General features: G+C 59.5%; 3 protein-coding genes across 4 annotated transcripts; 1 reads left to right on the plus strand and 2 right to left on the minus strand.

The window, feature by feature from the left end:
- Window positions 1–1,311: 1,311 nt before the first annotated feature.
- Window positions 1,312–3,756, minus strand: ALKBH4 (alkB homolog 4, lysine demethylase). Its single transcript, XM_029082384.2, has 3 exons — window positions 3,655–3,756; window positions 2,021–2,218; window positions 1,312–1,893 (listed from the first exon to the last, which is right to left on the minus strand). The coding sequence occupies exons 1-3, from the start codon at window positions 3,751–3,753 to the stop codon at window positions 1,357–1,359; spliced, it is 834 nt and encodes a 277-aa protein (XP_028938217.1). The 5' UTR covers window positions 3,754–3,756; the 3' UTR covers window positions 1,312–1,356.
- A 126-nt stretch (window positions 3,757–3,882) lies between these two features.
- Window positions 3,883–15,346, plus strand: LRWD1 (leucine rich repeats and WD repeat domain containing 1). 2 transcript variants are annotated; one of them, XM_029082539.1, is made up of 15 exons: window positions 3,883–3,955; window positions 4,484–4,580; window positions 6,187–6,421; window positions 11,990–12,106; window positions 12,181–12,324; window positions 12,492–12,626; window positions 13,257–13,460; window positions 13,546–13,660; window positions 13,743–13,852; window positions 13,937–14,144; window positions 14,229–14,301; window positions 14,382–14,614; window positions 14,700–14,864; window positions 14,949–15,052; window positions 15,146–15,346. In XM_029082539.1, the coding sequence occupies exons 2-15, from the start codon at window positions 4,501–4,503 to the stop codon at window positions 15,278–15,280; spliced, it is 2,058 nt and encodes a 685-aa protein (XP_028938372.1). In that variant the 5' UTR covers window positions 3,883–3,955; window positions 4,484–4,500; the 3' UTR covers window positions 15,281–15,346. The 2 variants fall into 2 exon arrangements, with proteins under 2 accessions (XP_028938372.1, XP_028938373.1); XM_029082540.1 differs by having other exon boundaries at window positions 12,035–12,106.
- POLR2J (RNA polymerase II subunit J) lies at window positions 15,294–25,020 on the minus strand. Its single transcript, XM_016228472.3, has 4 exons — window positions 24,860–25,020; window positions 23,288–23,377; window positions 15,541–15,715; window positions 15,294–15,445 (listed from the first exon to the last, which is right to left on the minus strand). The coding sequence occupies exons 1-4, from the start codon at window positions 24,910–24,912 to the stop codon at window positions 15,410–15,412; spliced, it is 354 nt and encodes a 117-aa protein (XP_016083958.2). The 5' UTR covers window positions 24,913–25,020; the 3' UTR covers window positions 15,294–15,409.
- Between the last annotated feature and the right edge of the window lie 1,982 nt (window positions 25,021–27,002).

A 27,002-nucleotide genomic window follows, 5' to 3' on the forward strand; every position in this document is an offset into this window, starting at 1 on the left:
CGGAGGCGCGATTGAGGATGGGGCGGCGGCAGGATTCACCTCCCCTTCTTCCTCTCCCCCTGGATGGGTGCCCCAGGGAGGGCCTGGCCCTCCGGGCTACCGATCCCCCCAGCCGAGGCTCCGGTCCGGGGGCCAACCGGTCGGGCGAAGGGATGAGGTCCGCCGGGGCCCCTCTTCCAGCGGTGTCAGTCCAAAAGCGGTGTCTACTGAGCGCCTCCCGCACTCGGGAGACAGCGAAAGTAGACGAGACCCACGCCTTCCGCAAGGGTCCATTCCAGTGGGGGAGAGGGACTCTGAGGTACAGGTAGGGAGAGGGTACGGGACGTGTCCCATGCGTGTGGAAGCAGGTCCAGGATCGTGCTCTTCTATGGAATTCTGCCCGGCCGCAAGCCCGTCGGCAGGACGTGTGGCCTCGAGCCGTTCAGACCCGGAAAACCGGTTTTGGAGCCGGCCTCGCGGGGGCTAGGGGATCCACCGGTCACCGACGGCCGTGGGCGGAGGGGAGCCGTTGCCGGAGCGGAGGCCGCGACGGGGCTGCCTCGGTGCGGGAGAGCTGCAGCTGGGAGGGCGGCGGCCCGAGGGGAGTGTTGCCGTGCGAGCGGGAGAGGCCGGACCCCGCAGCCCGCGGAGGGGCCCGGCCCTCGGCCTGCACCACCAGAACTGGGATGACCTGTCGGGGAGTGGGAGTTTTTTGGCCCAAATTAGGATTTCGGGGACTTCTGGGGAGCACGGCCTTGAGCAGGACCCGTACCTCACAGAACAACTGCCCCGTGGCTCCCAGCCTGCTTGGGTGGAGCAGCACACACCCGTTTGTGCACGTGAGCTTGTGTGTCCCCTTGTCCCCCAGCCAAGCCACCCCTGACACCTAGCCAGGCAGCAGAGCACAGGGACGGGAAAGCCCCTGCTGGGAGGGTGTGGGCTGGGCCCCGGGGGCCAGGAGCAGCTGTAGCAGCGCATTCGTTCATTCAATTGTATTTATTGAACGGTTACGGTGTGCGGAACACTGTACTAAGCGCTGGAGAGTGCAGCACAGGAGGTCCCGGAGCGGGCGGCGAGGCTCCGTTGTGGGCAGGGCCGGGCTCCCGGGAGCCGAGCGTCGGGGGAGCTTCCGCCCCGTCACGCTCTCCGCGGGTCACCGAGCCCCCGGGCCAGACAGGCCCCGTCCCTCTCCCCGCATCGCCCCGGCCACGGGTAGCAGGTTCCCGCCGACTCTCACCGTCCGTCGGTGCCCTGGTCCCGGGACACCCGGCCCGGCCCCCCGAGCCAGGCGGGCCCTCACCCCGCACCCCGCTCCGGCCCCCCCCCCCCCCCCGGCTCGGGCCCGCCCGTTCGTCCATCCGTCCCTCCTTTCTCCCGTCAGACCGGCTTCCCGCGGAAGGTCAGGGCGATCTCCAGCAGGGCCCGGCCCAGGGGGGCCCGCGCCCCGCCCGGCCCGAACTCGGCCGACAGCTCGCGGAAGGTGGCGCAGACGCGGCGGGCCCGGACGTGGCGGCGCCGGATGCCGTGACGCCACCGGTGGCGGGCCGGGCCGTGCAGGACCAGCAGCGAGCGGCGGGGCAGCCCCACGGCCACCTCCACGGGGCGGGGGCGGGGCAGGAGGTCCTCGGGGCCGCCCGGGCCCCCGGCCCACGTCAGGGTGAGCACGGTGGGGGCCAGCAGGCTGAGGCTGACCAGACGCTCGCCCCAGAGCCAGGCGTCGTCCAGGTGGGGGTCGATGGCGGCGCCGCGGGCGGGGTCGTAGTCCAGGTTGCACTGTTCCACGGGGGCGAAGCCCGCCAGGACCGGGCACGACTCCTGCATCCGCCGCACCACCTCGCGGCTGAAGGCGGGCAGCCCGTCGAAGGCGCCCACTTTCAGCTTCCGCTTCCGGAAGTTGACCTTGGGGCCGTAGTCCTGCCGGGCGGAGAGGACGGTCAGCTCCCCCGCCCGCCCACCGAGGGGGTCTCCCGGGCCAGCTCTGAATAGCGGGGGGAGGGTAGGGGTGGGCACAGACCCCGCTCTTCGTCTCTCTCCCTCTCACCTGCTTCCTCCGGCCGGACTGGGACGGCTTCCAGGGGTCCCGGTCCATGAGCCGCACCATGCGGGCCTCCTCCTCGGCGCTCACGAAGTCCTCCAGGAGGGTCACCCCGGGGAAGGGGAAGGCCCGGCCCTGCACCTCGGTGGCTTCCGCACCCTGGGCCAGTCCGGTCTCGGGGCAGTAGACGAAACGGGCTACCGTCTGCGGGGGCAAGAGCCAGGGTCAGGAGGGGTGCGGGCAGGCGGTGACACCAGACACCCCGGGGTCGGGGGCAGGGCCCCTCCGGATTTGCACAGAGGTTTCTCTTCCCTGTCACGGGGCAGAGGCGGGTGTTTATTCAGAGCCCTTCTGAGCTAGGCACTGGGCTAAGCGCCGGGGTAGAGACGAGATCACCGGATCGGGCAACGGCTCCTGCCCCAGCCGGGGTCCCCACATTACCTAGTATCTACCCCAGGGCTTGGCACATATGATGACGAGGATGGTTTTTGTTAAGCGCTTACTATGGGCCGAGCACTGTACTAAGCGCTGGGGTAGATACAGGGTCATCAGGTTGTCCCCCGTGGGGCTCACGGTCTTCATCCCCATTTTACAGATGAGTTCACCGAGGCCCAGAGAAGCGACTTGCCCAGGATCACCCAGCTGAGAAGCAGCGTGGCTCCGTGGAAAGAGCCCGGGCTTGAGAGTCAGAGGTCAGGGGTTCGAATCCCTGCTCGGCCACTTGTCAGCTGTGTGACTGTGGGGGAGTCACTTCTCTGGGCCTCAGTGACCTCGTCCGTAAAATGGGTACGAAGACTTTGAGCCCCACGTGGGCCAACCTGACGACTCTGCATCTCCCCCAGCGCTTAGAACAGTGCTCCGCACACGGTGAGCGCTTAACAAATACCAACATTATTATTATCACCCCAGCGCTGAGCACAGCGCTCTGCCCATCGTAAGCGCTTAACGAACACCAACATTATTATTATTACCTCATCCGTAAAATGGGGCCGAAGACTGTGACCCCCACGTGGGCCAACCCTGAGACCCCGGCGCTTCGCACAGAGCTCTGCACATGGTGAGCGCTTAACAAAAACCAACATTATTATTATTACCCCAGCGCTTAGAACAGCGCTCCGCACATGGCAAGCGCTTAACAAATACCAACATTATCATCATCATTAGCAGTGGCAGGGCGGGGATTAGAACCCCCGACCTCGATTAGACCGTGAGCCCGTCAGAGGGCAGGGACCGTCTCGATCTGCTGCCGACTCGTCCATTCCGAGCGCTTAGGACGGTGCTCTGCCCATAGGAAGCGCTCAATAAATACTACGGCATGAATAATTATGGTGGGATTTGCTCAGCGCCTACTGTGACCGGGAGCAGTGCGGCTCGGGGGCCAGAGGTCACTCATTCAATAGTATTCAGTAGCCACACCGCTCCCGGTCACAGTAGGCGCTGAGCAAATCCCACCATAACCATTCATGCAGTAGTATTTATTGAGCGCTATGTGCAGAGCACCGTCCTAAGCGCTGGGAATGGACAAATGGGCAACAGGTAGAGACGGTCCCTGCCCTCTGCCGGGCTTACGGTCTAGGAAGAGGCCCAGGCCGCGGGTGAGTGGCTCCCCCCTTGCCCCCGTCCCCCCCGTGCCCGACCACCTGGTCGGGAAGGTCCTTCGGGGGTGTCCCCGGGCGCTCGCACAGCAAGCAGCTCCGCACGCCCCTGCAGCCGCAGCCGCCCGCGGCCTCCCTGTCCATCGGCGCGCCGCGGGGGCTGCCGGGAGCGGGGCGCGCGGGGGCGGCTGGGAGTTGTAGTCCGGGGGGCTCCCGCGCAGGCGCCGTTGGGCGCGGCCGGGGAGGGGTGGGGGGGAAAGAGAAGGGCTTTGCGCATGCGCGGCGGGAGCACGTGGGAGTCCGGAGGGAGGCCGCTTCGGGGCTGCGGGCGACACGGCTGCCTACGGTAACTGGGTTGGGCTCCCCTGTCTCCTCTTCCTCCTCCTCCTCCCCCTTCTCCCCCTTCTCCTCCTCCTCCTCCCCTTCCCCTCCCCTTCCTCCTCCCCTCCTCCCCCTTCTCCCCTCCTCCCCCTCCCCCCCTTCTCCTCCCCCTCCTCCCCTCCTCCCCTCCTTCCTCCCCTCCCCCCCTTCCTCCTCCTCCCCTTCCTCCTCCCCCCCTCCTCCCCCTCCTCCCCCTTCCTCCCCCTCCTCCCCCCTTCCTCCTCCTCCCCCCTTCCTCCCCTCCTCCTCCCCTTCCCCTCCCCCTTCTTCCCCTCCTCCCCTCCTCCCCCTTCTCCCCTCCTCCCCCCCTCTCCTCCCCCTCCTCCCCCTCCTCCCCCTCCTCCCCTCCTTCCTCCTCCCCCCTCCTCCCCCTCCTCCCCCTTCCTCCCCCTCCTCCCCCCTCCCTCCTCCTCCCCCCTTCCTCCCTCCCTCCTCCCCTTCCTCCCCTCCCTCCTCCTCCCCCCCAGCCTCTAACCCCGTTGCCCCCCAACAGGTCCCCCCGGCCCGGCGATGGCTCCGCTGTCGGCGCAGCTGCTGCTGCAGCGCGGCCAACCCAAGTGCGACCGGCTCAGCAGGATCAAGCGTCTGGAGTAAGGCCGGGGAGGGGTCCCTTCGTGGCCTGGGCGCCCCCCCCCCCCCCGTGTCTACACACCTGCATCTGCCCCTCGCCCCAGGCTTAGTGATGATGCTGTTGGTATTTGTTAGGCGCCTGCTATTCATTCGATAATAATAATAATGTCGGTATTTGTTAAGCGCTTACTATGTGCCGAGCGCCGGGGTAGACACGGGGGAATCGGGTTGTCCCACGTGGGGCTCCCGGTCTTCATCCTCATTTTACAGATGAGGGAACTGAGGCACCGAGAAGTGAAGTGACTCGCCCAAAGTCACCCAGCTGACAAGTGGCCGAGCCGGGATTCGAACCCATGACCTCGGACTCCAAAGCCCGCGCTCTTTGCACCGAGCCAGGCTGCTTCTGTATTTATTGAGCGCTTACTGTGTGCAGAGCACTGTACTGAGCGCTTGGAGTGGACAAGTGGGCAACAGATAGAGACGGGCCCTGCCTTTCGACGGGCGCACGGTCTAATCGGGGGAGACGGGCAGACGAGAACAGCGGCGATAAAGCACAGCACTCTTCTAAGCGCTGGGGTAGATCCGAGGTGGTCTCCCATTTTACAGATGAGGTCACTGAGGCCCGGAGAAGTGACTCGCCCACAGTCACACAGCGGACAAGTGGCCGAGCCGGCATTCGAACCCATGACCTCGGACTCCCAAGCCCGGGCTCTTGCCACTGAGCCACGCTGCTTAGTGGCAAGAACCCGCGGTTGGGAGTCAGGGGACGTGGGTTCCTTCATCCAGTCATACTTATTGAGCGCTTAGTGTGTGCAGAGCACTGGACCGGGCGCTCGGAATGAAAGTCGGCAACGGAGAGAGAGAGAGACCATCCCCGCCCAACAGCGGGCTAACGGTCTGAAAGGGGGAGACGCCACTTGCCCGCTTCTCGGTGCCTCGTTGGTTCAGTCGAATTTGTGGAGCGCCAACTGTGTGCAGAGCGCTGGCCTGAGCGCGTGGAAAGTACAGTTCGGCCACAGATCCCTACCCCACAACGGGCTCGCAGACTGGGACCTCATCTGTAAAGTGGGGATTAAAAGCGCGAGCCCCATGTGGGACAACCTGATTACTTTGTATCTACCCCGGAGTGAACTGCTTGGAACTGCGGTTAACAAATACCGTAATTAGTATTATCATTCCCAAAGCACGTAGAGAATAATATTTGCCGTGTCTGTTAAGCACTTACTGGTGCCGGTCACTATACCGAGCTCTAGGGGTGGATACCCGCAAATCCGGTTGGTCCCAGTCCCCTGTCCCACATGGAGCTCATAGTTTCGATCCCCATTTTACAGATGAGGGCACCGAGGCCCAGTGAGGTGACTCGGCCAAGGTCCCACAGCAGACGGGTGGCGGAGGCCGGATTAGAATCCGTGGCCCTCCGACTCCTAACCCCGCCCGCTGTCCGCTATGCCATGTTAGTCGTATCACTTATCCCAAGCCACAGAGCGCGGTGTGCCCCTCCCTCCCCCCTCCTCCTCTCCTCCCTTGCGCCCCACGGGCGGGACGGGGCCGGACCCTCCGTCCACAGGTGTCCGGGGATCCGTGCCCTTGCCGGCCCCTTGACCCCGGCTCCCGGGGCGTCCGCAGCCTGTCGAACCTGCAGCTCCGGAGCGGCGACCTGGACCCGGAGCTGTTCGGCCGCCTGAAGCAGCTGGCCGAGCTGGACCTGTCGGACAACCAGCTGGAGGGGCTTCCGACCGGCCTGGGACTCCCCCGCCTGCGGGTCCTCAACTGCGCCAACAACCAGCTGGGGGACCTGACGTCCCTGGCCCAGTTCCCCCTTCTGGAGGAGGTGACCTTCGAGGACAACCTGTACCTCACGGTCAGTCGCCCGCCGGCGGGCCCGCGCCGCGGGGATGGAGGGCGGACACACTCCGGGAAGCGCTCTCGGCGTGGACCGGGTACCCAGACAGGGCAGAGCAGCGGGTGGAGCCGGCGGCCCCGAAGCGTAGTGGGCGTCTACCCCGTTGCAGACCCCTTGGGAGGATGCGGTAGACCCGATCTCCCGCTCCCCGCGAGGAGCTCCCAAGCCAGCAAGAGAGACCGACACGAAGACAGATTGCAGACGGGAAGGAGGAAGTCAGAGGGCATAACGCCGAGCTCACCCCCGCTCCTCGGCTTTCATCTGTGCCCTCTATCCCCCCACCCCCGGTAATCTATTTTACGGTCCTTCCCTGCGGACCGTAAGCTTTCTGAAGGCATTGGTAGCGTCTGCCAACTCTCCTGTACTTTCCCGAGCGCTCGGGACGGTGTCCGGCCCACGGGAAGCATTTAATTGGTACCGTTCATTGATGGATCGGGCAGAAGCGCTCTCGGGGGAGGCGAGGCGACAGGTGGGACAGGGACAGGTAATCTGGGGAGATTAGAGTTAATCAGGGAAGGCCTCCTGGAGGAAAGGTGATTTCAGGCAGACTGTGGAGAGAGAAGCGGTCTGCCAGATGCGAAGCGGGAGGAAAGGGGGGAGCAAGAGGTGGGCAGCGAGAGAGACGCGGTACAGGGTGAGAAGGCCGGATGGGGAGGAACGAAGTGTGAGCTGGGGATGATGGATGAAGAGAGTGGAAAAGGAGGAGAAGGAGAGAGTGCCGACGGAGAGCCTTAAAGCTTTCTGCTCGATGTCCCGTTGTGATGGGCAACCAGTGGGGGTGTTTAGAGGGTTGTGGGAGGAAGGGGTGGGGTGATAATTTGGGGGGAAAAAGAACCAGGCAGCGGAATGAAGTGTGGACTGGAGGCAGGGAGGTCTGTGAGGACGCGGGGGCCGTGGCCGCCGTCCGGTCCGAGCGTGGGCCAGGCCGGCGGCCGTCTGCCCGGCGGGGAAAGGGGGAACTTGGGGAATGTCGAGGGGGAAAATCTGACAGTGCTTAGCGAAGATTGAGTGGGAGAGCTGGAGGAGAGCGAGGAGGTTTGGAGGAGAGGAGATGGAAGCAGCAGACGTAGACTCCTCGCTCGAGGAGTTTGGAGAGGAATGGTAAGAGGGAGATGGGGCGGTAACTGGAGGGAACCTTGGAGTCAGGGGACGGGGGCGTTTATTTTTCGGATAGGGGAGACCCGAGCGCGTTTGAAAGCAGTGGGGAAGAAGCCGTTGGAAAGCCAGCGGTTGAAGGTGGTGGTCAGGGAGGGAAGAAGGGAGGGAGCAAGTGTTTTGATAAGCAGAGGGCCGGAGTCAGAGGTGCAGGTGGAAGGGGTGGATTTTGAGAGGAGGGAGGAAAACTCTGGAGATACTGCTGGGGAAGATGGCGGAGTTGAAGAAGGGGCAGAAAGGAGGGGCCGAAGAGGAGCAGGGGAGATTTTCGGGAGGTCACACCTGATGGTTTCAATTTTGTCAATAAAATAGGTAGCCAGGTCATTAGGGGCAAGTGATGGGGAGGGCGGGAGGTCTGAAGAGGGAGTTAAACGTCCGAAACAAGTGGCGCAGGCACGGAGGTCAGTAAGGAGAGAGAAGTAATGTTGCCTGGCGGAGGAGTGGGCAGAGCTAAAGCCTTGGAGGATGATTTTGTGACGGCGAGGTCAACCCGGTGTCTGGATTTCTGTCAGCGGCGCTCCGTGGCTCGTGTACAGGAGGGGAGGAATCGGACTGTGGAGGTGATCCAGGGCTGTGGGTCAGTGGTACGAGAGGAGCGGAGGATTAGAGGAGCGAGCGAGTTGCGTTCGGTGGAGAGGATGGCGTCGAGGTGTTGGTTCTGTGTCCCAAGCACTATTCTAAGCACTGAGGTAGATAGAAAATAAGCAGTTTGAGCCCAGCCCCTGATGCACATAGGACTCACAGCCCAAGGGGAAGGAGGAAGAGGTTTTTAATGCCCATTTTGCAGATGTGGAGACCGAGGCACGGAGAAGCGAAGTGATTTTCACAAGGTCGCCCCGTAGGCAATTGGTGGAACCGCGATTAAAACCCATGCCCGGTTAGGGGATCTTTCCACTCAGATCACGCCGCTTCCCAGGAAACTGAGGTTAGATGGTGCTTTCAGGAAGCGGGAGAGGTCCGCCGAGGCCAGTGGCTGCAAGACCAAGGCGAATTTGGAGAGCAGAGTGTTACATTCAGCGAAGGGGAGGTCGTAGGAGGCCGAGGGGGTGGAAACCAGACTCCGGAGGGTCAAGAAGGGGGTCGGAGGCGGGGGGAGGTGGTGGGTGCGTCTGGTCCCCCGGCCGGGAGTAGGAGCGGGGCCGGGGGGCGGAGGAGGCGAGGGGGAGCGGACAGGTTCTTGGGGACGTGTGTGAAGGCCGAGCGGGAGGAGCCCTGAGAGAGGGAACGATTGACTGTGGCCATCTAGAGAGCGGGCACAGAGCTCCTGGCAAGTGGCTGCCCCCGTGCCATGCAATTAGGGAGGTCCTGGCGGGGACGGGGGCAGCGACCTCGATCCAATTGAAGCCATCAGGCGTGAGCTCCCCAATTAATCCATAGCATTTAATGAGCACTTACCACGTGCAGAGCACTGTGTTTGGGAGAACACGGAGAATCGGTAATAATCGTGGAGTTGGGGCGACCGAGGCGGGCGGTCTCTGACTTGATCGGCGAGGCCTTCGGGGGCAGGGGGGTTTGCAGGGGCAAGAGCTATCGGTGGAGTCAGTCATATTTATTTCATTCATTCATTCAATAGTATTTATTGAGCACTTACTATGTGCAGAGCACTGTACTAAGCGCTTGGGATGAACAGGTCGGCAACAGATAGAGACGGTCCCTGCCGTTCGACGGGCTTACGGTCTGGTCGGGGGAGACGGACGGATGAGAACGATGGCGATAAATAGAGTCGAGGGGAAGAACATCTCGTAAAAACCGATGGCAACTAAATAGAATCGAGGCGATGTACAATTCATTAACAAAATAAATAGGGTGACGGAAATATATACAGTCGAGCGGACGAGTACGGTGCCGCGGGGATGGGAAGGGAGAGGTGGAGGAGCAGAGGGAAAAGGGGAAAAAGAGGGTTTAGCTGCGGAGAGGTGAAAGGGGGGTGGCAGAGGGAGTAGAGGGAGAAGAGGAGCTCAGTCTGGGAACGCCTCTTGGAGGAGGTGAGTTTTAAGTAGGGTTTCGAAGAGGGAAAGAGAATCAGTTTGGCGGAGGCGAGGAGGGAGGGCGTTCCGGGACCGCGGGAGGACGCGGCCCGGGGGTCGACGGCGGGACGGGCGAGACCGGGGGACGGCGAGGAGGCGGGCGGCGGAGGAGCGGAGCGTGCGGGGTGGGCGGTGGAAAGAGAGAAGGGAGGAGAGGTAGGAAGGGGCGAGGTGACGGAGAGCCTCGAAGCCTAGAGTGAGGAGTTTCTGTTTGGAGCGGAGGTCGATAGGCAACCACTGGAGGTGTTTAAGAAGGGGAGTGACATGCCCAGATCGTTTCTGCGGGAAGATGAGCCGGGCGGCGGAGTGAAGAATAGACCGGAGCGGGGCGAGAGAGGAGGAAGGGAGGTCAGAGAGAAGGCCGACACGGTAGTCTAGCCGGGATATAACGAGAGCCCGTAACGGTAAGGTAGCCGTCTGGGTGGAGAGGAGAGGGCGGATCTCGGCGATATCGTAGAGGTGAAACCGGCAGGTCTCGGTAACGGATAGGACGCGTGGGGCGAACGAGAGAGACGAGTCGAGGATGACACCGAGATCGCGGGCCCGAGAGACGGGAAGGACGGTCGTGCCATCCACGGTGATAGAGAAGTCTGGGAGAGGACCGGGTTTGGGAGGGAAGATGAGGAGCTCAGTCTCGCTCACGTTGAGTTTTAGGTGGCGGGCCGACATCCAGGTGGAGACGTCCCGGAGGCGGGAGGAGACGTGAGCCCGAAGGGAGGGGGAGAGGACGGGGCGGAGATGTAGATCTGCGTCATCTGCGTAGAGATGGTAGTCGAAGCCGTGAGAGCGAATGAGTTCGCCGAGGGAGTGAGTGTAAATGGAGAACAGAAGAGGGCCGAGAACTGACCCTTGAGGAATATTTATGGAGTGCTTACTGTGTGCAGACCCTGTACTGAGCGTTTGGGAGAGTATAATGCGACAATAAACAGACACATCCTCCGCTCATAATGAGCGCACAGTCTAGAGGGGGAGAAGGCCGTTCGTAGAAATAAATAAATTAGGGCTTACGTGCCTAAGTGCTGTGGGGCTGGGAGGAGGGATTAATAAAGGGAGATGGGCCTCCATTTCGTCTATCTCGCCTCCGACCTCTCGCCCACATCCTGTCTCTGGCCTGGAACGTCCTCCCTCCTCAGACAGTGACTCTCCCCCACTTCAAAGCCTTATCGAAGGCACGTCTCCTCCAGGAAGCCTTCCCCGACAGCCCTCCGCTCCTTTTCTCCCACTCCCTTTTTGTGTCGCTCCTACTCGCTCCTTCATTCGTCCTCTCCCCCTTCCCCACGGCGCACACGTATGTATCTGTAATTAATTTATCTATATTAATGTCTCCCTCTCCCTCTCCCTCCTTGTGAGGAGGGAATGCGTTTGGTTATACTGTATGCTCTGGGAGCACTTAGGAGGGTGTTTTGCACACACAGCGCGCAATAAATACGATTAATACTAATATTCATTGTCAATTCATTGAGGGCCGTGGGCAGAGCACTGTACTGAACGCTTGGGAGAGTACAGTACAACAGTAAGACACCTTTCCTGCCCAAAACATGATCAGCCACTCGTCAGCTGTGTGACTGTGGGCAAGTCACTAAACTTCTCTGTGGCCCAGTGATCTCATCTGTAAAATGGGGATTAACTGCGAGCCTCACGTGGGACCACCTGACGACCCTGTATCTCCCCCAGCGCTTAGAACGGTGCCCCGCACATAGTAAGCGCTTAACGAATACCGACGTTAGTATTATGGAGCGGAAAGGGTGGATCGTAGAGATGTTACGAAGGGAGAACTGACAGGATTTTGTGACAGATGGAATGTGTGGGTTGAATGAGAGGGGGATCGAGGATCACACCAAAGTTACGGACTCGTCAGACAGGATTCATTCATTCAGTCGTATTTACCGAGCGCCGTGCGCAGGGCACTGTACTAAAGGCTTGGGAAGGTACAGTACAACAATCTACAGTGCTGGAGGGAGAACGGGGCGTGGGTGGGAAGATGAGGAGCTCTGTTTTGGACCCGTTAAGTCTGAGGCGTCGGCGGGAGGTGTCTCGAAGGCGGGAGGAAATGCTAGTGTGCGGAGGAGAGGGAGATCGGGGAGTCATCCGCGTAGAGATGGGAGTTGAAGCCTACCATCTGAAAAGCCCCGAGTTGCCGGGGAACCGTGGTGAACCGGGAAGGTCGGGGGGGGTCGGGAGGAGACCCTCATCTCCCAGGGGTCCACCAGCCGCCCGGAAAGGGGCATTTCTCCCCATTGCAGAGACGGGAAGACCAAGGCCCAGGGCGGAGGTGGGATCAGCCTCCGGTCTGAGAGCCCCCATCGAGTTCCGCCCGTTCCCCCCCCCCCCCCCCGCCGTGCAGGTCAACGACAACTACAAGGTCTCCTTCCTCCTCCCCAACCTGCAGAAGGTCAACGGGAAGGACTCGTCCGCACTGACCAACCACGTCAAGGTCCTGAACCGGGAGCTGACCGGCCGGGTAAGGCGGGCGGCCCGGGAGGGAGGGGCCGGGACGCCGGCCCATCCCCGGGGTGACCGCTCTCTCCCGGCCAGGTGACGGCCCACTGGGAGAAGAGCTTCCAGGGGCGAACGGGGCCCAAAGCGCGGCCCAGGGTGGTGCGCAAGGACTTCATGAGGTCCGTCATGCGGGAGATCCAGTACGGGCCCAAGTCCCTCAGCGAGTTCACCCAGTGGCGGGTACGTGCCTGGCTCCTCTCTGTCCCTCTAGACTGCGGTTCTTTGCGCTCGTCGTCGTATCGTCCTCTCCAAAGCATTTAGTACAGTGCTCTGCACCCAGTGAGCACGATTAACTGAATGACTGACCGCTGGCCACTTCCCTGCCCCCCTCCCTCCGTCCCCTGCAGGTGAAGATGATCGCGGAGGAGCTCCTGGCATCCCATCTGGGTGGCGGGGACGGAGGGCAGACTTCGGCGGCTCCGCCAGGCGACGGCCCGGAGGAGGCGGGGGGTCCAGAGGAGGCGGGAAGCCAGGAGACCGCGGTGAGGATGCGCGGGATTTTTTCTTCGTTGAGTTTTATTTTATAATGGTCTGGCACGGCTTACCGTGTGCTGGGCACTGGGTTAGGCATTGGGATAGATAGAAGATGATCAGGTTGGGCACGGTCCCTGACCCTCACGGGACTCGCAGTCTTCATCCCCATTTTACAGATGGGGGAGCTGAGACCCAGAGAAGTCAAGTGACCTGCCCATGGTCACGCAGCAAACCAGTGGCGGAGCCAGGACTAGAACCCAGGTCCTCTGACTCCCAGGCCCGGGCTTTCACTAGGCCGCCCTGCCTCTGAGTTGTGTCTTAGTGGACAAAGTCTGTGGATGATGGGTTCTCGGGCCCGAACTGGCCGGTGCCTGGTGCCGGGGGCAGACCCCCCGCCCCCCCTCCCTGATGGTTGACAAGCAGGAAGTTTTTCCTCCTTTTTCCTCCCTCTGTCTGACCCAGAGCCCTCCTGCTGCTCCGGTGGGGAACAGCTTCTACTTCTCACTGAAGCTGGGGCCCGTGGCGAGGGGCTTGCGGGAGAGGGCGAGGACAGATATACAGAGAGCCTCAGGGGCAACCAAGGAGAGGAGAAAGGAGAAGCCCACCCACCTTTTTCTCTCTCTCTCTCCCCCCCCCAGCCCACCCCCAGGAAGAGGAAGGATCTGTCCTCCCGGATCCTCTCCCCCATCAAGCGGGCTCGCTCCTCACCCCCTTCCGGCGTCGCCGGCATCCAGCTGACCCCGAAGAGGCCCAGCCGCCAGGCCCCCTCCTCCGGCCAAACAGACGGACAGGCGCCCCCGGCCGCAGCGGGGGAGCCGGCCGGCCCCGGGGCTGACGACGAGGTGAGGCCGTGGGCGGGGGTGGGACCCCCGAGGGGCTCCGGTCCCCGCCGCCCGGGGCACCGCCCAACCGCCCTCCCTGTCGCAGGCCGGGCTCAGCCTGGAACCGCTACACATGCTGCAGTGCCACAGCAAAGCCAACAGCCCGGATGACTTCAGCACCCAGCTGTGGGACTGCGCCTTCGAGCCGCCCCTGGACCCCGGTCAGTCGCCGCGCCCCGTCCCGCCGGACCCGCCCCGCCCCTCCACACGCCCTCCCTGACCCCCGGCTCCCGCCCTCCGCAGGCCTCGCGGGACGCCCGTCCCAGACGGTGGCCACCTGCGGCGGCGAGTCCGTGTGCGTCACGGACTGCGAGAGCGGCCTCGTCCTCAACAAGTACAAAGTGCCCGGGGAGGTGAGCGCTCCGGTCCGGTCCCCTCCCCTCTTCTGCCCTCCCCGTCCTGGGCCCCCGCCTCCCGCCCTGCCTCGCCTTCCCCAGGAGTTCTTCACCGTGGCCTGGACGGCGCTGACCATGATCACCGCCGACGGGCGCAAGAAGCGCTACAGCGTGCTGGCGGCGGCGGGCCGCAGGGGCGTGGTCAAACTGGTCCACGTCCGAGCCGGCTTCTGCTACGGCGAGATCAAGGCGCACCGCAAGCCCGTCGCCACCGCCTGCTTCAGCCCCACCCACGAGACCCACCTCTACAGTGAGAGCCGGGCGGCGGGGGGCGGGGGCACGGCCGCGGGCCCGCCCTCCGCCCCCCTGACCTCTCCTCCTCCTCCCCGCCCAGCCGCCTCCTACGACAAGCGGATCATCCTGTGGGACATCGGCGTCCCCGACTGCGAGTACAACTTCAAGGCCAGGTGAGGGTCTGGCGGGGTGGCGGCCGGGGGGGGGGGGGGCGGGGGCCGCGGCCGGGGGCTCAGCCTCCCCGTCGTCCCAGCCAGCTGCTGGTGCTGGAGGCCAACTCGACGCCGCTGCGCCTGTGCCCGGCGGCCCCGGGCCCCGACCGCTCCCTGCTAGCCGGCTGCGAGGACGGCTGCCTGGCGTGGGACGTGCGGCTGGACCGGCCCCAGAAGCGCAGGGGGTGGGAGGTGCACTTCCTGCTCCCCGAGGGCCCGCGCCCCGGGGGCCGGCGCGTCGACGGGCTGGCCTTTGTGGACGACGACGTGGTGGGTGAGTGCCGGCGGCGACGGGAGGTGGGAGGGAGGCCCCGGGGGGGGGGGCTCGCCGACCTCACCGTCGCCCCCGTCCCCGCCAGCCACCAAGGGCTGCCGGCCGGGCTCCGTCACCCTGTGGAGCTGGAGCCGGAGCTGGCCGGGCGAGGCCAGGAGCGGGCCGCAGCAGAAGGCGGAGGTGGTCATCCTGGCCCAGCTGCAGTGGGCCGACACCGACCTGCCCTACCTCACCCTCAGCGCCTGCCCCGGTGAGTTGGGGGTCGTCCACGGGGGAGCCTCCCGTCGCGGGCGGTCTCCCCGGCGTCCCCTCAACCCCCGCGCCTGCGTTGCAGAGGCGGGCTACCTCTTCTGCGGCGACGAGGAGGGGAGCGTTTGGGTCTACGACGTCGGCCGCTGCCTCCGCCAACGGTCCCGCGATCGGGTGCCCCCCACCCAGGTAAGCCGGGCCCATTCCGCTGAGGTCGGGGGGTGGGGCGGGGGGGGAGCCTTGGGCGTTGACCACCCGGCTCCCCGGACCCCTGGCCCACAGATCCTGAGGTGGCCGGCCCTCCGCAGCCGGGGCCCCGAGCAGACCCTGGTCAACACCGTCAGCGCGGACCCCAGCCTCACCTACCTGGTGGCCGTGACGGACACCAACATCATGGCCATCTGGAAGAAGCATTAGGGACGGCCGCTAGCCCCCTGGGCCCAACCCAGCTGTTTTCACTTTTATTAAAGTTGGTTTATTTAAGAGTCTGCGCCCTCGTGGATGGGGTCGCGCTACGTACACCGAGCGGGGGGAGGGAGGATCTCCTCATTCGATGCCTTCCTGCTTGTCTTTGATGGCAACCTGGAGGGAGAGAGAGAGAGTGTGTGTGAGTGGTCTCTGTCCCACCCGGGAGGTAGCCCGCGCAGCCCCCCCCGTCCCCACGCCAGCGGCCTGACCCGGAAGCGCTCCTCCAGCAGGGACAGCTCGCTGATGAGGTCAGTGATGGCGTTGGTGAAGGCCTCCTGGGGGCTGTAGTCGGGGGTGGTCTGGACCCGGATGATGATCTTGTGCTCCAGCGGGTGGGGGACCTTGTAGCCGGCGAAGAGCACCTGAGGGTCCTTGAGCAGCTGCCTGCAAAGGGGGACGGGAGGGGTTGGGGAAGGGGGTCTTAAGAGGCTTCTCCCTCCTTCCCGCCTGAGGCGGCTTCCTGCAGGAGCTGACTTCCTAGTGGAGCTCGGGAGAGGAGAAATCACAAGGTTTGGACACAGGGAGCAAGGGGCGGGGGGGCAAGAACCCTTCCCTCCTCCTCATCTAATCCCTGCTGCTGCAGCACTGTCCCCTGTACTGAGCACTAGTGGGGGAGACAGAAGCCAAAATCAATTAGAGCTGGGGCTGGGTGAGTATCCGAGTGCTTGAGAAGTCGGGCCTCCCACCACCTCAGCCTTCTCTTCCGCCCCGACTGTGCTCGCCCCAAGCCGACGGGCTTCACGGCTCTCCTCCCCTTGACCTGACCTCCCCGGTCTCCTGTTACACCCAACCTGCTCAAGGTACCTCGATCTCACCGCCGACTCCTTGCCCACCTCCTCCCTCGGGCCTGGAAGTCTGTCCCCACCTTTAAAGCCGCCCTAAAAAAATGGCATCTCCAAAACGCCTTCCCCGACTAAGCCCTCTCTTCCCCCTCATTCTTCTGCGTCGTCCTGGCACGCCGATCTGTGACTTCTGGGCGTTTGACGTTCACCCCGACCCCACGGCGCTTAACGTACGTTATCTTTAAATTATATATTATTATAAATGAATAGTAAGGTCTGTCTGTCTCCCCCTCCATAGACCATTACCTCATGGGCAGAAAACATGTCCGCTAATTCTTCTGTAGTGTCTGCTTCCAGCACTCTGCACAAAGTAAGTGCTCAATAAATCCCACTGGGCAATTTTCGGCCCCCACAGCACTTATATATATGGATATATTAAGTGCTTAGACTGTGTAGAGCCTTGTGTTAAGCACTGAGGGGGAGAGAAGACACAGGGAATTAAACATGTCCCTCATGGGGGCTCACCTCTCCATAATTTATTTTAATGTCTCCTCCTCTCTAGACCCAACGCCTTTTTTTTTTCCTAAATCGTACTTTTTAAGCACTTACTTTGTGCCAAGACACTGTACCGAGCGCAGGGGTACACTGAAGAAAGTCAGGTTGGACCAGATCCCTGTCCCAGCAGGGAGAACAGGTGCTGAATCCCCATTTTCCAGATGAGGTAACCGGGGCCCAGAAGAGGGAAGTGACTTGCCCGAGGTCCCACAGCAGACAAGTGGCAGGGTTGGGATAACTACTGGGGTTATCCCAGTTATCCCTGCAGTATCCTCAGAGGAGATCTCCTCCCTCCTCGCAAGTGCCACCCCCTCCACCTGCGCCTCGGACCCCATTCCCTCTCACCTTCTTAAAACCATCGCCCCTGCCCTCCTACCTTCCTTAACTTCTATTTTTAACCACTCAATCTCCAAGGGCTCCTTCCCCTCTGCCTTCAAACATGCCCACGTCTCCCCCATCCTAAAAAAACCCGCTCTCGACCCCACTTCCCCCTCCAGTTATCGCCCTATCTCCCTATTACCCTTCCTTTCCAAAATCCTAGAACGAGTCGTCTACGACCGATGCTTAGAATTCCTTAACTCCCATTCTCTCCTAGACCCCCTCCGATCTGGCTTCCGTCCCCTCCGCTCTACCGAGACTGCTCTCTCTAAGGTCACCCGTGACCTCCTTCTCGCCAAATCCAATGGCTCCTACTCCATTCTGATCCTCCTTGACCTCTCTGCTGCCTTTGACACTGTCGACCATCCCCTCCTCCTCCATACCTTATCTCACCTTGGCTTCACGGACTCCGTCCTCTCCCGGTTCTCCTCTCGCCTCTCTGGCCGGTCATTCTCGGTCTCCTTCGCCGGCGCCTCCTCCCCCTCCCATCCTTTAACTGTTGGAGTTCCTCAAGGGTCAGTTCTTGGCCCTCTTCTGTTCTCCATTTACACTCACTCCCTCGGTGAACTCATTCGCTCTCACGGCTTCGACTACCATCTCTACGCAGATGACACGCAGATCTACATCTCCGCCCCTGTCCTCTCCCGCTCCCTTCGGGCTCGCATCTCCTCCCGCCTCCGGGACGTCTCCGCCTGGATGTCGGCCCGCCACCTAAAACTCAACGTGAGCGAGACTGAGCTCCTCATCTTCCCTCCCAAACCCGGTCCTCTCCCAGACTTCTCTATCACCGTGGATGGCACGACCGTCCTTCCCGTCTCTCGGGCCCGCGATCTCGGTGTCATCCTCGACTCGTCTCTCTCGTTCGCCCCACGCGTCCTATCCGTTACCGAGACCTGCCGGTTTCACCTCTACGATATCGCCATGATCCGCCCTCTCCTCTCCACCCAGACGGCTACCTTACCGTTACGGGCTCTCGTTATATCCCGGCTAGACTACCGTGTCGGCCTTCTCTCTGACCTCCCTTCCTCCTCTCTCGCCCCGCTCCGGTCTATTCTTCACTCCGCCGCCCGGCTCATCTTCCCGCAGAAACGATCCGGGCCTGTCACTCCCCTTCTTAAACAACTCCAGTGGTTGCCTATCGACCTCCGCTCCAAACAAAAACTCCTCACTCTAGGCTTCGAGGCTCTCCGTCACCTCGCCCCTTCCTACCTCTCCTCCCTTCTCTCTTTCCACCACCCACCCCGCACGCTCCGCTCCTCCGCCGCCCACCTCCTCGCCGTCCCTCGGTCTCGCCTATCCCGCCGTCGACCCCCGGGCCGTGTCCTCTTCCCCCTCTACTCCCTCTGCCACCCCCCCTTCACCTCTCCGCAGCTAAACCCTCATTTTCCCCTTTTCCCTCTGCTCCTCCACCTCTCCCTTCCCATCCCCACGGCACCGTACTCGTCTGCTCAACTGTATATATTTTCGTTACCCTATTTATTTTGTTAATGAATTGTACATCGCCTCGATTCTATTTAGTTGCCATCGGTTTTTACGAGATGTTCTTCCCCTTGACTCTGTTTATCGCCATCGTTCTCGTCTGTCCGTCTCCCCCGATTAGACCGTAAGCCCGTCAAACGGCAGGGACCGTCTCTATCTGTTGCCGACTTGTTCATCCCAAGCGCTTAGTACAGTGCTCTGCACATAGTAGGTGCTCAATAAATACTATTGAATGAATGAATGAATGAATGAAAGGGTATCTGTTAGGCACCTACTATGTGCCAGGCACTGTACTGAGTGCTGGGCTGGACGCACTGCGTTGGACCCAGTCATGGAGAAGACTCTTGCCACCGGGCCACGTTCCTTGTGTCTCTCTGTTCATGGCCTTCTCTGGGCCTCAGTTACCTCATCTGTAAAATGGGGATGAAACCCGTCAGCCCCACGTGGGACAATCTGATTACCTCGTATCTACTCCAGCGCTTAGAACAGTGCTTGGCACATAGCAAGTGCTTAACAAACACCATTATTATTGGTAGTAGAAAGAGCTCAGGCCTAGGAGGCAGAGAACCTGAATTCTAATCCTAGCTCTGCCACTCCTGTGAGAAGCAGCGTGGCTCAGTGGAAAGAGCCTGGGCTTCGGAGTCAGAGGTCATGGGTTCGACTCCCAGCTCTGCCACTAGTCAGCTGTATGACTGTGGGCAAGTCACTTGACTTCTCTGTGCCTCAGTTACCTCATCTGTAAAATGGGGATTAACTGTGAGCCTCACATGGGACAACCTGATCACCCTGTATCCACCCCAGTGCTTAGAACAGTGCTCGGCACATACTAAGCGCTTAACAAATACCAACATTATTATTACTCATCTGGGTGACCTTGGGCAACTTACTTAACTCCTTAATGCCTCAGTTTCCTTATCTGCAGAATGGGGATTCACTGCCTCCCTCCTACTTAGACTTTGATCCCCCTGCGGGGTCTGATGATCTTGTACCTACCCCAGTGCTTAGTACAGTGCTTAGCCCATAGTAATAAATAGCACTGTTTGGTTGAGGCCTCCGCTGATGGAATGTCTACTGTCTCCAAGTTATCCCCGCCCAAACACACCCCAACTACCATTCCAGCCCTGCTGGGCCCCCAGACTCTTTTAATCGCTCCAGAAGGGTGTGAATACTCAGGTACCCGAGCTCACATATTACATCGTTGGAACGGACTGTCCCAAGTGTACAGTGCTCTGCACACGGTGAGCACTCAATAAATTCGGCCGAGAGACCGACTGACATATCCCAGCGCGAACTCAGCAGCCGTGCCCTTCTTCCTCCTCACACCTCTTGCCCCCAACCTCGGTGTCTCCTGCCGAGTCCCGCGGCTGCCTTGTTTCGGCCCTGCCGGCCCCGGGCCCGGTCCCAGCTCTGGCCGGACCATCTTTCCGGAGCGTCGCCTGGCCCGCCTGAATGTCCCCCTGCCTCAAACGAACCCCCCCTCACGATGGGCATCCCGGCTCTCCACCGTCGGGCCCCCCGCGGGGCCGTTCCTCCATTTCCCTGTTCTCCCTCCCCACAGCAGATGCTCCCCACGTTCAAAGCCCTCCTAAAATCCCCGCCTCCTCCAACAAGCCTTCCCCCGTTAACCTCCCGGCACCTGAAACCTGAACCACCCCTTTGGTCGATTCTTGCAATTATTTACACCCTCCTTAGCGTGCGTTTGTGTGCGTGTGTGTGGGCTTGATTTATTTTTATGTGGGCAGGGAACGTGTCTACCAACTCTGTTGTGTTGTACTCTCCCAAGCTCTGCACACAGTAATACACCAAATAAATACCATCGATTGATAATAAATTGTCGGAGCGTGTCACTTGATTATTCTCTTCTTCCCAAGGGCTTAGTACAGCGTACCGCACCAAGTGGGCATTTAATAAATGTTACTACAACGCCTATCTGTAATATACTTTGTTGCCTATCGCCTCCGCTAGATTGTAAACTCTTTGAGGGCAGTGACCATGAAGAAGCAGTGTGGCCCAGTGGAAAGTGTGGGAATCAAGACATCTGAGTTCTAATCCCAACTCTGCCACTTGCTTGCTGTGTGACCACGGGCGAGTCACGTACTTTCTCTGGGTCTCACTTTCCCGCTCTTTAGACCGGGATCAGATACCCATTCTCGCTCCGTCTTAGACTTTGAGTCCCACGTGGGGCGGCGACCGCTTCCGGTCCAGTCTGTTTTTTCTACCCCCAGTGCTTAGCACAGTGCTAGGATACAGCACAGGTGCTTCTGCAAACACCACAATAATAAATAAAAAATAAATGTTGGTATTTGTTAAGCGCTTACTATGTGCCGAGCACCGTTCTAAGCGCTGGGGGTAGACACAGGGGAATCAGGTTGTCCCACTTGGGGCTCACAATCTTAATCCCCATTTTACAGATGAGGTAACTGAGGCACCGAGGAGTTAACTGACTTGCCCAAATTCACACAGCTGACAAGTGGCAGAGCCGGGAGTCGAAACCATGACCTCTGACTCCAAAGCCCATGTTCTTTCCACTGAGCCACGCTGCTTCTCTAATGATAGTAATGATTACGGTGGTATTTGTTACATACTTAGAATTATCATTATTACTGACTCTGCTGTACTCTCCCAAGCATTTAGCACAGTGCCCTGCACACACTAAGTGCTCGATCGCTCCCTCTCTCTTGGCTTCTCCCACTCAGCTTTCACTCAGGGCCCGAAAAAGCTTGTCTGCTCCCACTCGCCTCCTCCAACCCCTTGCCCTGCTCCTACTTCTGCCCGAGGGGTGACGGGACACACCTCTCCACCACCACCACTGTCGGACCCCCTTCTCTACCCTCCGCAGACTGGTTTCCACCCCCTTCACTCCCCCGTGGCCGGCGATGCCCTCCACTCCCTCCTAATTCTCCCCGGCCTCTCTGTCACTGGCTGCTGGACCCCTCCCGCCTCCTGGAAACATTGTTTAGCCTGAGCTTTTCTGGGGCAGTTTCTTGTATTTTTTTTTTTTTTAATTTTGATTTTTTTAAAGGCATTTGTTAAGCGCTTATTATGTGCCAGGCACTGTACTGACCAGTGGGGCAGACACAAGCTCATCGGGTTGGATATAGTCCATGTCCCACTTAGGGCTCAGTCTTAATCTTCATTTTACAGAGGAAGTAACTCAGGCCTGAAGGAGTGAAGGGACTGGCCCCCGATCACCCAACAGACAAGCGGGAGAGCCGGGATGAGAACCCAGGTCCTTCTGACTCCCGGGCCCGGGTTCTAGCCACTAGGCCACACTGCTTCTCTCCCGGTTTTCCTCTCGGCGCAATCTTGGTCACCTTCGCCGGCTCCTTTTCGGCCTCGAGTACCTTAACCGTGCGGGTCCCCCGGGGCTCTGTCCTGGATCCCCTCCTCTCCTGACTTGCCCCTCGTCGGCTCTCACACCTTCCAGGTGCCGACTCTATGCCAACCTACTCCCTAATTCCCAGATCTCCCTCTCTGGCCCCGACCTCCCTCCCTCTCTGCAGTCTCCCCATCTCCTCCTGCCTCTGGGTCATCCGTACCTGGATGTCCCGCTGAGCTAAACATTCATTGGATAGTATTTATTGAGCGTTTACTATGTGCAGAGCACTGTACTAAGCGCTTGGAATGTCCAATTCGGCAACAGAGAGAGACCATCCCTGCCTAATGACGGGCTCACAGTCTAATCGGGGGAGACGGACGGCAGAGCGACACAGAACAAAACCAACGTTATCACGATAAATAGAATCAAGGGGATGTACACCTCATTAACAAAATAAATGGGGTAATAAATAATATATACAAATGAGCACAGGGCTGAGGGGAAGGGGGAAGAGGAAGGAGCACAGGGTGGGGTGAGGAGGGGAGGGGGAGTAGAGGGAAAGGGGGCTCAGCTGAGGGAAAAGGGGGGGCTCAGTGTGGGAAGGCCTCTTGGAGGAGGTGAGCTCTCAGTAGGATCAGTAGGTGAGCTCTCCTATCAACCCAACAACCTCCTCGAGCACAACTGGGTCCACCGACCCGCTCCCCCGTCGGCCCGTGCCCCTCCGGATAGTCAACTGTAGAGTCCCCGAATCCTCCGCTCAGTCCTTATCCTCTCTGTCGGCAGCCTTCCACGCTGCGGCCCGGGCCCTGAATCACGGTTCTGAATCACGGTTTTGACACACATCGTCCCTCAACTCAGAAACTGCCAACGGTTTTGCCTGGCCCTCCCTGAATCAGGCAGAAACTTTCAGGACCTCCGTCAGTTCTCTCCCCAGTGCTTTAGCCTCACTCCTCTCCCACTGCATCCCACCCGTACGCTCCGCTCCTCTAACGCCACCGGGCCACACTCTCGTCTCTCTCGCCTTTAAATTCTGGCTCGACCTCTTCCTCCTGCACAGAACTCCCTCCGGCTTCACATCAGGCCACACCACTGCTCTCCCCGTCTTCCGAGCCCTTCTGAAATCCCATCTCCTCCTGGAGGTCTTCCCCGATTCACCCCATCTGCCCCCGTATTGCCACTCGGACCTTTCCGCACCATCTAGGCACTTGTGTCCTCATCTCCTAAGCCCTGGGGAACCCAGCCCGGCGAGGGCACTTCCGTACGTCTCTTCAAACTCGGTTTCACGCGTACTTGATGTCAGCGCCTGTCTCTCTGGCTAGTCTGCCAAGTCCTCGAGGGCAAGGGACCGTGTCTACTACCTCCCAAGCCCTCGGTACAGCGCTCCTCCCAGCGTAAGCCCTTCGACAGACACTTCTGCTTGGTTGACTGGAAGGTTCCACTTACGATTTGATGATGTTCCCCAGGGTGTGGTCTTCCTTGTTGATGGTGAAGAGGCAGGCGTTCGGCACCTTTGTGTCTTTGTTGATGGTGATCCTGGGCCGGGCGGGGGGGGGAGAGAACAGGGTCAGCGGGATCTGCTCCTTCCCTGCCCCTCGGGGCCCGGACTCTCCCTGCCACCCATCTTCTTCCTCTCTCCACCCTCCCCATCTGCCTGGAGATGCCCTGGAGCCAGGAGCAGAGGGAATTTTGTTAACTCGGGGAGTATCGAGATAGAATTTTGGATCTGGGAGTCCCCGCGTGCAGAGGAGGAGGCTGAAGTCACGTGAGTGTTGCAGAAGGTTAGGGGACCCAGCACGGAACCTAATAATAATAATGTTGGTATTTGTTAAGCGCTTACTATGTGCAGAGCGCTGTTCTGAGCGCTGGGGTAGACACAGGGGAATCAGGTTGTCCCGCGTGGGGCCCACGGTCTTCATCCCCATTTTACAGATGAGGTCACTGAGGCCCAGAGAAGTGAAGTGACTCGCCCACAGTCACACAGCTGACGGGTGGCAGAGCCGGGATTCGATCTCTGACTCCAAAGCCCGGGCTCTTTCCACTGAGCCATGCTGCGGACGCCCAAAGTTAACGGTAGAGGTGGGGAGGAGGGTCAGCAATGGAGACAGAGAGAAAGGAAAACCTGGGCAATGCTAAGCTGATGAAAAGGCCCCTGTCCCCTTCTCCCTACCCCCCAGCCTCTCACGCTCTTGAGCCCCCCTCCTGCTCACGTCTGACCCCACATGGGACAACCTGATCACCTTGTATCCCCCCCAGCGCATAGAACAGTGCTTTGCACATTGTAAGCGCTTAACAAATTCCACCATTATTATTATTAAGACTGTGAGCCCGTCGTTGGGCAGGAATGGTCTCTATCTGTTGCCGAAATGTACATGCCAAGCGCTTAGTCAGCTGTGTGACTGTGGGCAAGTCACTTCCCTTCTCTGGGCCTCACTTCCCTCATCCGTAAAATGGGGATTAACACTGAACCTCAAGTGGGACCACCTGATGACCCTGTATCTCCCCCAGCGCTTACAACAGTGCTCTGCACAGAGTAAGCGCTTAACAAATACCAACATTATTACTCGCCCAGTGCTCTGCACAAAGTAGGCGCTCAATAAATACGATTGAATGACTGCATGGCACATAGTAAGCGATTAACAAAGGCCATGATTATGAGCGTCAAACTCTCCCCTTCTAGACCCCTCCATTGAGCGCTCAATAAATACGAATGAATGAATGAATTCGATGTCTAATCTAATGTCTAGTCTAATCTAGATGTGTAGAGGTCTAATCTAATGAATTCGATTAGACTGTAAGCCCGTCAAAGGGCAGGGACCGTCTCTATCTGTTGCCGACTTGTTCATTCCAAGCGCTTAGTACAGTGCTCTGCACATAGTAAGCGCTCAATAAATACGAATGAATGAATGAATTCTCTCCCCCGCGCCCCACAGCGCCCCCGTGCGTCGTCCCCTTCCCCTCCCCCTGTCGTTCCTTGCCGGCAGGGCGCCCCCCAGCGGCCGCGCTTCCGTCTCTCACTTCTTCTCGCCCTCGAAGAGCAGGAAGGACTCGAAAGCCGGAGGGGCGTTCATCTTCTCTCCTCTCCCGCCGCCCCGACCGAGCGGCGCCTCACCACTAACGCCAAAGCTAAGACCGCCTCCCTCTCCTTCTCCTCCTCCTCCTCCTCCTCCTCCTCCTCCTCCGCCGCCGCCATTTCCGCTTCCGGTCCGAGCGGACGGACGGAGCGGGCCGTGCCGCACAGCGGCCCCTGGCGGCCGGGAGGTGTCCGCGCAGTCGCCGCGGGGCGCAGGGACGGGAGGCCTCTGCGCATGCGCCTCGGGCCACGCTCCTCATCCTCCTCCTCCTCATCATAATGTTGATATTTGTTAATCGCTTACTATGTGCTAAGCGCTGTTCTAAGCGCTGGGGGAGATACAGGGTCATCAGGTGGCCCCACATGAGGCTCCCAGTTAATCCCCATTTTCCAGATGAGGTCACTGAGGCCCAGAGAAGTGAAGTGACTCGCCCACAGTCACACAGCTGACAAGTGGCAGAGCCGGGATTCGAATCCATGACCTCTGACTCCCAAGCCCGGGCTCATGCCGCCTGTATTATTATTAATAACTATTATTATCTTTGCATTTTTTCATTCATTCCATCGAATTTATTGAGCGCTTACTATTCATTCAATCGTATTTATTGAGCGTTTACCATTCATTCAATCGTATTTATTGAGCGCTTACTATTCATTCAGTAGTATTTATTGAGCGCTTACTGTGTGCAGAGCACTGGACTAAGCGCTTGGCATGGACAATTGGGCAACAGATAGAGCCAATCCCTGCCCAACGACGGGCTCACAGTCCAATCGCCCTTACTGTGTGCCAAGCATTGTTCTAAGCGCTGGAGAGGATGCAAGGTGATCAGGTTGTCCCACGTGGGGCTCACCGTCTTCATCCCCATTTTCCAGATGAGGAAACTGAGGCACAGAGAAGTGAAGTGGCTTCACCAAGGTCATACAGCAGGCTGGCGGCGGAAGCGGGATTAGAACCCACGACCTCTGACTCCCAAGCCTGTGCTCTTGCCACTAAGCCGTGCTGCTTCTCTGCTTATTATTATTGTTATATAATAAATAACATGATATAACATATTATATAACATAAAATAATGATAGTAATAATAATAATGGTATTTGTTAAGCACTTACTTTGTGCCAGGCACTGTACTAAGCACTGGAGTGGATACAAGGAAATCGAGTGTGACACGGTCCTTGTCCCATATTGAATCCCAGGGCTGGGGTGTGCACCTCATTTATTTTTAATAATAATTTGGTATTTGTTAAGGGATTACTATATGCCAGGCACTGTACTAAGCGTTGGGGTGGACACAAGCAAATCGAGTTGGACATTCTGTGTGACTGGATGAAGTGGAAAAATTTCCAGGTCCCAGGGGTTCTTGCCACCCTAAACCGAAAAGGTCCCAGGAGTTCAGAAGGGACAAACAAGCACACTGAGTTTGAAGGGACAAAGGGAAATTAACTAAAATCTTATTTCTCCTTCCCATCCCGCCTCCCCACCCCCTAGTCCCTCACACCTCTTCTCCAACCAACCCCTACAACTCCAGGCAAGTCTCGGAGCCCGACTCTTCCACACGACCACTGCGTGGCCTTGGGCAAGTCACTTCACTACTCTGTGACTCAGTTTCCTCATCTGTAAAAATGGGGATTCGATACCCGTTTCCCTCCCTCTGAGACTGTGAGTCCCATGAGGGTCAGGGATTGGGACTGAACTGATTATCCGTCTGCCTAACCCAGCATTTAGCACACTATTTAGCACATAGTAAGCACTTAAGAAATATCACTGTTAATTATTTAATGAGTCAGGTTTGCTGTCTGTTTGGGGTTTCTCACCATTCCCACCCTAATAGGTGACCTAGTGATAATATTGACATTTGTTTAGAAGCAGCATGGCCTAGTGGAGAGAGCACCGGCTTGGACCTGAGTTCTAATCTCCACTCTGCCTCTCGACTCCTGTGTGACCCTGGGCAAGTCACTTAACTTCCCTGTGCCCTAGTTTCCTCATCTCTAAAATGGGGATCAAATACCTGTTCCCTCTCATACTTAGAATATGAACCCTGGTTGGAGCAGGGACAGTACCTGACCTGAATACTTGGCATCTACTTCAGG

The sequence above is a fragment of the Ornithorhynchus anatinus genome, chromosome 17 (genome assembly GCF_004115215.2).
Source record: "Ornithorhynchus anatinus isolate Pmale09 chromosome 17, mOrnAna1.pri.v4, whole genome shotgun sequence".
Taxonomy (NCBI): domain Eukaryota; kingdom Metazoa; phylum Chordata; class Mammalia; order Monotremata; family Ornithorhynchidae; genus Ornithorhynchus; species Ornithorhynchus anatinus.

What these genes read in the sequence shown, in the direction of transcription:
- ALKBH4 (XM_029082384.2), bottom strand. Translation starts at nt 3,753, where the DNA reads ATGGACAGGGAGGCCGCGGGCGGCTGCGGCTGCAGGGGCGTGCGGAGC. An exon ending in CGAAGGACCTTCCCGACCAG is followed by an intron (nt 2,219 to 3,654) that starts GTGGTCGGGCAC and finishes TTGCCCCCGCAG; the next exon opens with ACGGTAGCCCGTTTCGTCTA. An exon ending in AGTCCGGCCGGAGGAAGCAG is followed by an intron (nt 1,894 to 2,020) that starts GTGAGAGGGAGA and finishes TCCGCCCGGCAG; the next exon opens with GACTACGGCCCCAAGGTCAA.
- POLR2J (XM_016228472.3), bottom strand. Translation starts at nt 24,912, where the DNA reads ATGAACGCCCCTCCGGCTTTCGAGTCCTTCCTGCTCTTCGAGGGCGAG. An exon ending in CTCTTCGAGGGCGAGAAGAA is followed by an intron (nt 23,378 to 24,859) that starts GTGAGAGACGGA and finishes CGCCCGGCCCAG; the next exon opens with GATCACCATCAACAAAGACA. An exon ending in TGCTGGAGGAGCGCTTCCGG is followed by an intron (nt 15,446 to 15,540) that starts GTCAGGCCGCTG and finishes CTCTCCCTCCAG; the next exon opens with GTTGCCATCAAAGACAAGCA.
- LRWD1 (XM_029082539.1), top strand. Translation starts at nt 4,501, where the DNA reads ATGGCTCCGCTGTCGGCGCAGCTGCTGCTGCAGCGCGGCCAACCCAAG. An exon ending in AGCAGGATCAAGCGTCTGGA is followed by an intron (nt 4,581 to 6,186) that starts GTAAGGCCGGGG and finishes GGGCGTCCGCAG; the next exon opens with CCTGTCGAACCTGCAGCTCC. An exon ending in CCACGAGACCCACCTCTACA is followed by an intron (nt 14,145 to 14,228) that starts GTGAGAGCCGGG and finishes CTCCCCGCCCAG; the next exon opens with CCGCCTCCTACGACAAGCGG.